The 13,247-nt window shown below is 41.5% G+C and overlaps 1 protein-coding gene across 4 annotated transcripts in view; it reads right to left on the minus strand.

Moving 5' to 3' along the window:
- Positions 1-13,247, minus strand: part of TCOF1 (treacle ribosome biogenesis factor 1) — a 61,930-nt gene that overhangs the window by 32,015 nt on the left and 16,668 nt on the right. For all 4 annotated transcript variants that reach the window (XM_063292198.1, XM_063292197.1, XM_063292196.1 and 1 more), the window contains exons 8-10: positions 11,574-11,807; positions 6,196-6,376; positions 4,033-4,175 (exon numbers count right to left, since the gene is read on the minus strand). In XM_063292198.1, the coding sequence (XP_063148268.1) occupies positions 4,033-4,175; positions 6,196-6,376; positions 11,574-11,807 (558 nt within the window). The remainder of the gene's footprint in view (positions 1-4,032; positions 4,176-6,195; positions 6,377-11,573; positions 11,808-13,247) is intronic.

Genomic DNA, 13,247 nt, shown 5'->3' on the forward strand with positions numbered 1-13,247 from the left:
AATGCTACCACTTGTCAGCTAGATCCATGTCCCTCCTGGATGGTGAAAGCAGCTCGGGAGGTAACATGTGGATGGGTCCAGGTGATAGTTAATACATCCTTGAGAGAGGGACTGTTTCCATCTGTCTTTAAGGAGGCGTTGGTACAGCCCCTCTTCAAGAAGCCATCGCTGGACCCTACTGTATTGGACCATTTTCGTCCAATCTCCCACCTCCCCTTTTTGGGGAAGGTGGTTGAGAAAGTGGTGGCATTGCAGCTCCAGAGGGTTCTGGATGAAGCGGATTATCTAGACCCCTTTCAGTCAGGTTTCAGGCCCGGATATGGGACGGAAATGGCATTGGTCACACTTATGGATGATCTCTAGCGGGAGTGGGATGGAGGCAGTGCATCCATCCTCGCTCTTCTTGATCTCTCAGCGGCTTTCGATACCATCGACCATGGTATCCTTTTGGGTTGGCTCAGGGAGTTGGGGGTGGGTGGCGTGGTTCTACATTGGTTCACCTCCTTCCTCCAGGGCCTATCCCAATCGGTGGTGACAGGGGATGAGAGATCCAAGCCTTGACCCCTCCATTGCGGGGTGCCGCAGGGTTAGGTTTTCTCTCCTCTCCTATTTAATATCTACATGAAACTGCTGGGTGAGATCATCCATCACCATGGGATGAGGTATCATCAGTATGCTGATGATACTCGATTGTATATCTCCATCCCGGGTGAAGTAAGTAATGCTGTGACTGCCCTCTCCAGGGAGCCTGGATGGGGAACAACAGGCTTCAACTGAACCCTGGTAAGACAGAGTGGCTGTGGATTAATGGCCTTTCCGTATCTGGGACTTTGTCATCTTTGGTCCTGGATGGGGTTGCACTGCCCCAGATAGACCTGGTGCGTAACTTGGGGGTCCTCTTGGACTCACAGCTCCTGCTTGAAGAGCAGGTGGCAGCCATGGCCAGAAGGGCCTTTGCACAGCTTAGTGTTGTGCACCAGTTATGCCCCTTCTTGGATCGGGAGGCCTTTTGAATGATCACTCATGCCCTTGTTATCTCCCAAATTGACTACTGCAACGCGCTCTACATGGGGCTACCCTTGAAGAGTATCCAGAGGCTTCAGCTGGTCCAGAATGCCACTGCGCGGGCTATTTGTGGTGCTCCTAGGAGGGTGCATATAACACCATTGCTTCGTGAGCTGAATTGGGTACCAGTTTGCTTCCGGGTCCAATTCAAGGTGTTGGTTATCGCCTTTAAAGCCCTACATGGCATGGGGCCAGGTTACCTGACGGACCGCCTCTTCCCCGTTACATCTGCCCGCCCCACCCGATTCTGCAGAGAGGGCATGCTGAGGACCCTGTCAGTAAGAGAATTCCATCTGGCAGGGTCCAGGAAGCGGGCCTTCTCTGCAGTAGCGCCCGCCGTTTGGAACATCTTGCCCCCGGAGGCGAGGCTAGCCCCATCACTCCTGGCCTTTCGGAGGAACGTGAAGACCTGGCTCTGTCACCTGGCCTGGGGCAGGGAAGGGAAGAGTCATACTTGGGGTTGGCTAGTGCCTTGAAGTACCCCTCCCACATGAAGACGGAATAAGACTCAGCCATCTGGACTTTATTTCTATTTTTATTATTAATGATATATAATTTTATAAGGGATTTTATATATTTATTGTTTTATTGAGTATTTTGTTGTAAAACGCCCAGAGTCCCTCTAGTGAGAGGAGATGGGTGGTGACAAATTTGATAAATAAATAAACCACAAAGCTCCATACTACAGCTGATGAAAGGAATCAGATTTTGGCTACCTTTCTGGATACAAAATTAATGAAAAGAAAACTAAGATAATAAGCCAGTCACTCACTCTCAGTCCAACCCACCTCACAGGGTGGTTGTTGTGGGGAAAATAGGAGGAGGAAGGAGTATTAGGTATGTTCACCGCCTTGAGTTACTTATTAAAAAATAATAATAAAGGCGGGATAGAAAATAAAAACAAACAAACAAACAAATAATTTTCAAAGAAAAAGACTTTGTGAAAAAGACTGACTGGCTGTGAGATAACAAACGAACCAGTGAAATATCTAGGACTCTATTTGACACAATGTAATATATATTTCAAAGTAAATATATGGAAAGGAATAAGTCAATACCTGAAAGGTGGAAAAATTTTAAACTTTCTTGGCTAGGACTCATCGCAACAATATAAATGGAATATATCACCCAAGATGAACTTCTTATTCCAAATGGCACCAATTCCAATTTCAGACAAAAATTTGCAGGGCTAGCAAAGAACAATTAATAGATTTATATGGAGTGGGGAAAAAGCCAAGAGTAAGATTCAAAATAATGCAAGACTCAAAAGAAAGAGGTGAATTAGCATTTCCTAAGCTCTGGCGTGGGCTGGTCCATGAAGTCATGAAGAGTTGGAAGCGACTGAATGAATAAAAACAAAAAAATCTTAGACTGTATTACAGAACAAGTTACCTAACATGGGTAACAGAATGGATAAAATTTCCAAATAGCAGAACTTCAACTGTGGAAAGCACAGGCCTAGCTAGTGAATTTCATAGGCACCTATGTTATTAAGAAGCAAAAGAAGAAAAGAATCTGAAGGGGCATGTTACAAGACAAAGTTTGTTGACAATCTGGAATCTTGCAAAAGCGCGGACAAGTCTGGCGATCTCACCATTAGCATCACTATCAAATGCTTTTTACTCTAAGGACAATTACAGTAACGAAAATTTAATCACATTTGCCAAAACGATACATTCAGATTCAGAAAACAGATTAAAGATTCAACAAGAATTGCTCCATGAAGGAAGGAATCTACCATGGTTAACATATTTGCAAACAGCTGGAAAGAGAAGAAGTGATCTTAAGGAAAGGAAGGACCTTGAGAAAGATGACAGAATTTGAAATACTTATACAAAACCAAGATCACATATTAGGTTATATCTATAAACAGTTACTGAAATACAATGCAGAGACAGAACAAAATTAAAAAAAAATGCATGAAATGGACATAAAATTTCAAAGAGATACAGTGGATCAATGGGAAGAGTTATGGAAAAAGTCAGTAACATTTATTCCAAGCTATAATTTAAGGAAAAATTGGTATAAATATTTTATATCTGGTATATAATTCCATCAATGATTGCCAAGATGGACAAATCATATAACAATAAATGCTGGAAATGCCATAACAAAGGTAAAACGTTCTACCCTATGTAGTGGTTATGGAAAAAAAATCAGAAGTACTTGAAAGAAATACATCAAAACATTCAGGGAATTTTGAAAATAAAATTTGAATTGAAACCACAAATATTTTTATTAGGAATTATTCCAAAGAGTATAAATGAAAAGTATCAGAATTTATTAGGATATGTGCTGGTGGCAGCAAGAATCAATTTGGAACAATATTGTAAAAGAGAAATTTTGCCGATAATACAAGATTGGGAGACCAATATTGGAGAATATGCGGCAACTGAGAAATTTACTGTATATATTCACAACAGGAGTCTAACCAAATTCAAGCAGGAATGGCTCCCTTACATTCAACAATTTATACAGCAAGGCAAGCTAAGCCATTGTAAAGAGAGAGGAACTGATTAAAAAACAACTGGAAAAAATGATTCAGATATAAGGAACTGTAAAAGTTTAAAGCTAAGCAAAATGTTTAAGTAGTAATTTGTGGCTGGGAAAAAAAATGAAAAGAAGGGAATTGTGGTATTGAATGCTGCTTTTTACAATATATTTTTAATTACACTATATCTGCTTGCATCCCTGTTTTGATCGCCTACTTGTGCGCAATGCTTATGCAGTAATAAAATTAACCAAATACTCTATATTTCTTATTCATTCACTGATTAATTCCTGAGGTAGGAACCCCCTTTCAGCCCCTTGCTCTCCTCCTCACTGCTAAAACAGCCAATTACAAACCACAACACCTGAACATTTAACATTCACAGTCTCAAAAAAAACCCACCCATTGGCTTTGTAAAAAATGGATGGCTGAGCACAGGAAAACCTTTCCTCTCCTACAGATTTCTCTACAGTTACCTGAGCTGTATCTTCCTCAGAGTCAGAGTCATCGCTTGAATCTTCACTACTATCTTCGCTCTGCTGGGCCTTCTGACGTGATCCCTCTGGAGGCTGGGGCTTCACCCTACACGCACCTTGAACTGCAGGACTTGCCTTGGGGGCTGAAAGCAGTCAGGGGGGAGAAAAGTGATCACTCAGCCAGTTATAACTACAGGTAAGAGCTTATACGCTTAGAACACACAGCCTTGGTCTTTCCTTGTCTTTGCTGTCTTTCACAAGAGCCCTGAAGATGTGTCGATTCTCAGTGGTTTTCTCTTAAATGTTTGATGGGACAGCTCGAGGAACATGATTTAAAGATGTGATAGGTTCTGATGTCTGCATTTTGTTGGCATTTTATGAATTGTCTTTTTGAAATACTTTTTTATACCACAGGCAGTTTAGAAGCATCTTTAAATCTGTATCAGAAAAAGGATAATGGTGTGTGTGGGGGGGAGAAGATGCAATCCAGAAGAGATCCTCCCTCTCCTCTCCCCAGCTACCAAACACATCTTAGGAACAGCCACTGTTTTCTTCAAAAACTATTTTGTGAAACCATCCACAATTTCCTGATACTGGAAAAAACAAATCAGTCATGCTAGGATAACCGGAACATAAACTGTTTTTTTTTTTCTAGCCAGCTTTGGGACAAAACACTAGAACTGTGCAGGGTTTCAATTTGCAGTGTTGAAACTTATGTCTCATTAGCAGTTACCTGCTTATGACAAACAAGGTATGATTTTCCTTACTATGAAGCCAGCCAAAGTAACAGCAGGATTGACTATGGATGCTGCAAGTTTTTTTTTTAATAAGCAAGTACATAGCACTGTAATAATGAGGAAAGCTAGTTGCAGGAAGATGCCTCTTGGTTTAAATACTCTCCACCACTAGGCCAAGGAAGTGGTAGAGAGATGATAGACTTTAAACCCCAGGAAAATCAGACATCATTAAAAAACAGTTCTAAAGATGTTTTGAAATCCTCAGTCAATTTTTTTAAAGCACCATGCTACATCATCTGTCATAGTTATTAGCAACTCAACACTCATTGTTATGGCTGTAAAACAAATTTTTCACAGATTTCTGGAGAACAAATTTATGAGATCTGTTAGCTGCTGTAGCACTGATAGAAACATTGAACACCATTTGCTAATCTCCATATTTCTTTGGCCAAAAAATACACAAGAAACTATTTCTGAAATACAACTGAAAAAGAATGTATGTTTCTGGATGTTGTATAAATAGGGCACAGGTTTAAAAGAGGAACTAGCACAGAGAACTAACATTGAGAACAGTTAAAATTAAAAATATGTCTTGAGGAGTTTATATTAACAAAGGGAAGTTTTGTACAAAATCTACGTACAGCACGGTGGAAAAAGTTGTAAATAAAAGTAGATAGCTATTTTTAATGCAGCTAAAAAAATCTGTACCCTTTCACTCTTAACAGATGAAAATATTGCCTACAACTGATGGTGGAAAATGAACTAGACATAAGCTGATCAGCAGATTCTTATTTATAATACCATTCCATTAACAAGATCCTCCATACTCCATTATCTGACATGGTCAATTATTGAAAGAATGTGATGGTTTAAATCACAAAACAGCTATACTAGGCCTTGCTAGGGCTTCTTCATATGAAAAAGAGCCATCAACTAGTTCTTTTCCGTGAAACAGAGGGTTTCAGATAAAACCTTTCAGTTTTTAACAGTAAAGAGCAGCACCCTGAACATTTCTGACCAAATTAAAATGTGTCAACAGCCTTCATTTATGAATAACCCAGAAAATAAAGTCTGTTTAGTAATGATTTTCTTCCATCTTTAGAAAAACTCATCATTCAGAAATTAATCTGGGCTTGGCAAAGGACAAGAACACTCCATTTCCCTCAAAATAAAGTGATCTTCAGCTAATTTGTAAGACATTCTTAACCTACAGAATGAAGGCAGAACTGAAGATGCGTAAGACATCTCTCATGTCTGCTTTGAAATAACTGGCATTAGCTCCAAGTCCTGGCACTTCAGAATGCATTTTGTGCGCATGCTTGTTACTTGTGCCCCTTCCCCGTCATGCTTCTCAAGCGAAGAAATTAGCAGAGCCACTGAAAATAAAAGGTTCCCTCCCTGAGCATCGGAGCTGGAGGCTTCTTACCAGATGGAGCTGGCAGTTTGCATGGTGTGGGAACAGTTTCATCCTCACTGTCAGATGAGCTGCTGCTTTTGTTCTGTGCTTCCTTCCCTTTCAAAGCACCTGATACAGCTTTGGGCAGGATCCCAGGCTGATCAGCCTGATTTTGTTTGGTCCCCACAGAAGGGTGAGGCGTTGGCAATCTCTGCACCACAAGGGAAAAAAGGCAGACATATATGCAAAATTCATTGACTTCTCAAACAAGTTTCCTCCCATCTTCAATATCTAACAGAATCAAAATGATGTACTTCCACCATGAAAAATAGTGTCAGGACTGATAATCACAGCTACCTGATAGGTAGGTATCAGACAGATGAGAGAGAATGAAATGTTTGTCTAGAGTGGCATTTTATAAATGGGGGAGGGGGAGTTCAGGCATGCAGAACTTTCAGAAGACCGCATAATATGTATACCCATTGGTTTTAAGTGGCTGTTTCCAGCCACATCTCTCATTTTAAGATGTTATTTGCTATAGTCTCATCCTTACCATCTTTATAAAAACCTTGGGTCACCCAGTTAGCCACATGGAAGTAACATTAATGTTTTCTGTGAATATGAGTAAACTCATACCAGATCAAGATCAGACCATGTGCTCATTAATTATCTTGGTATCATCTATGCTGCCTAGCAGTAGGTATGCAGGATTTTTCCAGCCCTGACTCAAGGAGAGAGCAGCCTCCAAGTAAATAGCTTTCTTCTTGGCCCTGTTTTTTTTTTTGCCTTCAAAGCGAAGTATCAAATCCTGATTGAGTTACAAATAAAAAACCATACTACTAAAAAATGTGTTGGCTAAGCTATTTTGTGAATCGCTTACAAGAGAGCTATAAACAGCCACTCTCAGCAAAAGAATAACCACAACGCAGGAATCCTCAGCTTTTGTCAAAGAGGCCCAAGTTATTTCCATTGAATATATTTAGGTTTTTACATAGATTCAAGCCAGACTTTTGTACTCTTCTGGAGTTCCTAAGCTAGAAGAGAAGAATGAAGATGGGAAACAGAAGACTATCATCTATCATACACCTTTTTCAGCAGCGACAAAACAAAACAACCCCGCCCCCCCAAGTTATGGACAATGGGTGATACTAGAAGACCTCATTTTTAGTTTTTCTGAAATGCCTATTACACTGGTGAATTTATAGGAACAGCAATTACCTAATTAGCTATTCTGACCCTGAACATCATTGCTTACTATTCTTAATCTGATTATAATTAGGGAAGCTTTTCCCAACTTGGCGCCTATTACCTTCTGGAAGTACTTGGACACAACTTCTACAAGTCCCAGCCATCCATACCACAACTGAAGGGTGCTGGATTAGAGTATAATCCACCTATTTCTGGATTGTATTTGTATAATACCCATTTATTAGGGATGAATCTGTGATTCTTCCAATACTCCTATAACGGACACCATGCCTCTTCCTAGCTCAATGCACCCATCCCATGGAGGCAGTATCCAGAACAGCCATTTTCTGTTTGTTGTTGTTTATTCGTTTAGTCGCTTCTGACTCTTCATGACTTCATGGACCAGTCAATGCCAGAGCTTCCTGTCGGTCGTCAACACCCCCAGCTCCCCCAGGGACGAGTCCATCACCTCTAGAATATCATCTATCCATCTTGCCCTTGGTCGGCCCCTCTTCCTTTTGCCCTCCACCCTCCCTAGCATCAGCATCTTCTCCAGGGTGTCCTGTCTCCTCATTATGTGGCCAAAGTATTTCAGTTTTGCCTTTAATATCATTCCCTCAAGTGAGCAGTCTGGCTTGATTTCCTGGAGGATGGACGGGTTTGATCTTCTGGCAGTCCAAGGCACTCTCAGAATTTTCCTCCAACACCACAGTTCAAAAGCATCGATCTTCCTTCTCTCAGCCTTCCTTATGGTCCAGCTCTCGCAGCCATATGTTACTACGGGGAACACCATTGCTTTAACAATGCGGACCTTTGTTGTCAGAGTGATGTCTCTGCTCTTAACTATTTTATCGAGATTTGTCATTGCTCTTCTCCCAAGGATTAAGCGTCTTCTGATTTCCTGGCTGCAGTCAGCATCTGCAGTAATCTTCGCACCTAGAAATACAAAGTCTAACCTTTCTAACCTCCCTTCATTATTGCACTCCCAAAAAGGAGGTGAAGTGATTCCACCTAACGAGACACCACAGCAATCTATTGTGTGAATGCCACTTATTGTAGATAGAACAGGGGTCAGTGACAAAGGATGTAGCTATTCTAAATTAGTGTTGAAAAAAATTTCAAATCTGAATATGTATATCCATGAACAAGAGGGTTAGTTGTACTCGTAAAGAGATTCACTAGCAGGAGAGGCAAACTAAACTACAGGTAGTCCTCGGGTTTCTCCTGTTTGTTGAGCAACCCTTCGAAGTTACAACGGTGCTGAACGAATGGTAGTTACAACTGGTCCTTGAAGTTCCAGCTGTTGCAGCACCTCCCACAGCCATGTGATCAAAATTTGGGCGCTTGGTGACCGGCCTGCATTTACAACCATTGCAGCGTCCCATGGTCACGTCCTCCTACCTTGCGCAAACTGCCTGTGCTTCAACTCCCCCTGCCCACCATCTCCTCACCTCTGCCCTTTTGGCTGCCCTACACTCTGCCACCTATCCCTGCCGTCCCCCACCGATCTTTGCCATCTCCTTTCTCACGCTGCTGGCCCAGCCGTAGCAGGCAGCGGAGTGCAGGGCGGCAGAGCTTCATCTGCCAAAGGGAGCATGCCAGGCCCAGCCACCGAGGAGGCAGTGAGACGGAACTGGCGGAGAAGGCAGGGTGGCAGTGTCGGTGGAGGAGCCCCATCTTCTGCTGCCAGCATGAGAAGAGATAGCCCGCAGACTGTGGAGAGTGCAGTGGCATGGGACAGCAAGATGTGGTGTCATCTGTCGCTGGGTAAGGCAGGAGAAGTGGAAGCTCCTCGGACAAGTGTGGTAGCTGTGCAGACGGCGATGTTTGGGGTGGTGGTGGAACCGGAGGAAGTGGGGGAACAAGAGCTTCCTGGAGGTGCAGCATGCACTTCGCAAGGCCTTTCAGGAGGAAGGCTGGGCCGAGCAAGCAGCGGGCCTGCAGGCATGCTCTGTCAGTGCTGGGCATGGCTCCACCCATCACTGAAGCCCATAGGCCGGTTCCCCAGGAGTGCTTCCAATGCTCAGCAGGAGGAAGAAGATGGTGAAGGTCAGCTGGGGGCATCAGCAGGGGGAGGAGTGCAGGGCAGCCAAAAGGGCAGAGATGAGGGGGTAGATAGGTGGGTGGGGGGAGTTGAAGCAGAGGCAGTTTGCATAGGGCAGGAGAAGCATGAAATCCTTCCTTACAATCGCAACCGGAACTGTTGGAACTGCCATTGCTAAGTGGCGTGGTCATGTGATGTTTTGCTTAACGACCACTTCGCTTAGTGATGGAAATTCCAGTCCCAATTAGGGTTATAACCTGAGGACTGCCTGCATAGCCTGAAACAGATAGAAAGACTTAATTTGCATACCAGGCTCTTAGTTAAAGAATTTAAATAACAGCTTTTTTGTAACATTTAAACTGGTTAATTTGTCAGATCAACTGCTTCTTGAATGACACAAGACAAATATCTGCAGATTCAAAATCCTTTGGACTTGCCAGCACTAAAAGTGGACAATGCCCATATAAAAATTACAGCCGCGTGTAGATGTATTTGCAATAGAGTTCATTTTGGAAAGAAGAGGGGGAATAAAAAGCAGCACCATTTTTACAAAACACAACCAGCCATTCAATTGCCCTAGAAGGAAGCCACACAGTGGTGACCGGTACAAGCTACAGTTGCCTGAATTACACCAGATTTCAAAGCCCCTCCAAAGGAAGCTAAATCAAAGCAGTCTTTTCAAGAAACTCAGCATCTGGTCTGCTGTATTTTTATGAACTCTGGGGAGAATAACAAAAAATGAGGCACGAAAAGAAGAAATCATTTCCTGAGCAGCTTTCATCTGTTAAACAGGGCAATACCTAGGCTGCTTGGTCTCTTAACAATAGTTCTTTCTTTCTTATCCCACTGTGTAACAACAGTGAATACCGTGAGATGGTGTAAAATATGGTGCAAAACACCTCTGACAATTGCTTGCCAGAAAAGGCATGTGCTCTAAAAAGAGAAAAGGACTTATGCAGATGGACTTTTTTTTTAAAACTTTCCTTCCCCCTTCATATGTCTGCAATCTCAGTAATTTGGATGTTTGTGTTATTACTAGTCAGTTGATATATACAATTTTGTCTTTTTTTGGCCCATTTTTCTTTCTTTCCAAATCAATGTAACTAACTGTGCTAAGTAAATGGATACGTTGGGTAACACAGGTGCCTGCTTTTACAGAAACCTTTCATTCATAATATATATAATCTTATTATATAATCGTAAACGAACAAGATAGTAAATGGGGCTTTGGAAGTAAGAATTTTGGATTCAAGGCTTACAATGAATATGGAGTTATGTTGGAACAAGAATAATCCGGATTCTGACATTACTTGTGCTATCCCAGGGTTGTGGTGGTGGTGATTGGAGGAAAAAAGTTGTCAATAGCCACTAGCAGTACATAATACAACTTTCTCCAGAATCTTTAGAAAATAAGTATCAGACAGCAAATAGGAATGCTACTTCAAGGATATGAAAAAGACATTTAGCCCATTCCTTGTAGTGTATAAACATCTCTTGAAAAGAATCTGCAAAAGAATAGTTAACATCGGTTCTATTATGGTCTGATTGATGAGTTATGTCTTCAGGTACAGATACAAAGCATGCTAAATTTCCAGGTTTGTCTGGAGAAGTTTGGTTCATTCAAGCAGTCTATAGAACAGGCCAAGGAAAATTTTGAGAGGAAAGGAAAATTTTGATATCATTAGCTAGACCAGCCTTTCTTCAATACATCCTTTTCATCCTCAAAGAGGATGGAAACTCAATGGAAACTTCACCATAAAAATCCAAGCTAAGGTTGTCAATCCATTCTGTAATACTTTTAACGTAGTATGTTGCTTGTATTTGTTTTTTTTAAAAAATAGTGCCAACTGAAGGATCAAAAGAGGTAATCTTCGCCCCTTTGTTTCTGATTGTCAGGAAATCACTCAAAAGTTTCCTTTTTAAAGAAGCATTTGATGATTCTACTGTTTAGCTGTGGAAAAAGGGAATAGCCATCTTATTTGAATTATTACATTTCTGACTTGTTAATGCATTTTAGAAGATTGTTTAACATTCATATTGTTTTTGTATACCATCCAGAGTTGTTACCCTGGCAGGCTGTAGATACCGTATTAGAAAATAAGCAAATCAACTTACAACTGTAGCTCATGCAAAAAGGAAGACCACCATTCCCAGTATTTCAAGGGAAAACACCAACCTTCTGACTTATTGGGACCGGCAGAGTCTCATTCTCGCTCTCAGATGATGATTCGCTGCTGTCCGAGCTCTGGGCTTCTTTTGAAGGAGGGAGTGGTTTTGCTAAGCTGGTCACGGGGGGCTTCTGGGTGGATTTTGGCAGAGCGGAAGCAGAGACTGCCTTGCTTAATGGACTTGATGCTGTGTTTTTCACTGGTGCTTTGGAGGCCTGGGGACTTTTTCCGGATAATTTTAACTATTGTTAAGAGATTAAAAGAATGGTATAGATCAGTGTTCATGAACTTGAGTGAGACATTCTGGTGTAATAAATCCAAATGAAGGCTTGGAAAGTAGGTTAAATTGTTCTGAAATTATATCAACTTTTTCCCCTGAGCATTATGTTTAAATACAGAGCAATGTGAAATTTAAATAAAAATATAATTCATATTGTTTTTGTATACCATCCAGAGTTGTTACCCTGGCAGGCTGTAGGTACCTTATTAGAAAATAAGCAAATCAACTTACAACTGTAGCTCATGCAAAAAGGAAGACCGCCATTCCCTCCCTCACGGGGGGACTCTGGACGGTTTACAATATTTTGTGTATATATACAGAATTTTCCAAATAGTTCAAAGCAGTTCCCAGTGTAAGAACAAAATTATATATACATATATAGTGAAGAATACCAAACAGAACTAGTATTTAAGAGTGATCCTGAATTAGCAGCTGTTTGCATTTCGGTCTTTCATTATGTGAAAGGTTTGTGTTAAGTATAAATATCTGAAGGAAACAGACATTATTATGAAGTAACAAACAGTAAACATGTGTTTTTTTAAAAAAATCAGGATATATTACAAAATTGGCTAAGCTTCATGTAGTTGCCACCATGCTTACCTACTAAGGTACCCTTTGCATACTGTAAAAGTATTTCAACCAATTCAGAACAGAATAATGGTAGGGTTTTGTAGTCAGCTGTTATAGAAGCTGCAGTTGTGATGGTGAGGGATGGACCTGGGGGTCAGATGCTAGCAGAAGGCAAACAACCAGGGCCTATTAGAATGCTTGGCAGCATTCAATCAGTGGCCACTGCAACCTTCTGGATCACCTAATAGGATTGGAGAGGCGGCAGAGTTTATGGCTGTTCTACTCCTTCTTGAGTGGGAGGTTCCAGGCAGTAGCTATGAGGGAGAAACTGAGCTCCTGCCACTTGAATGTAGGGTACCACAGGGTACCAACAGCTACATGAAACAGTTGGGAGAAAATGTCCATCACGGAGACTGAGGGTTCTAGTCCTGCTTTAGGCATGAAAGCCGGCTGGGTGACCTTGGGCCAGTCACTCTCTCTCAGCCCAACTCACCTCACAGGGTTGTTGTTGAGGAGGAGGAAGGAGTATTAGGCATGTTTGCCACCTTGAGTCATTTATAGAAATAATAAAGGCGGGATAGAAAATCAATCAATTAATCAATCAATCTGGGACAAAGTATCATTAATGTGTTGATGATAACTAATTACTCATTTCCTTTCCTGGCCAAGCTGGAGATGTAATGGAGGCCCTTCCCCAATGTTTGGGGGCTGAGAGGGACTGGATAGGACAAAATAAGCTGAAATGGAATCATAGCAAGACAGAGTTATTGTTCATACATATACTATCTGACCCATTCCAGTTCTTATTTTGGCTGCGGATAGAACCCTAACT

The sequence above is a fragment of the Candoia aspera genome, chromosome 2, assembly GCF_035149785.1.
Source record: "Candoia aspera isolate rCanAsp1 chromosome 2, rCanAsp1.hap2, whole genome shotgun sequence".
In the NCBI taxonomy this organism is placed as follows: domain Eukaryota; kingdom Metazoa; phylum Chordata; class Lepidosauria; order Squamata; family Boidae; genus Candoia; species Candoia aspera.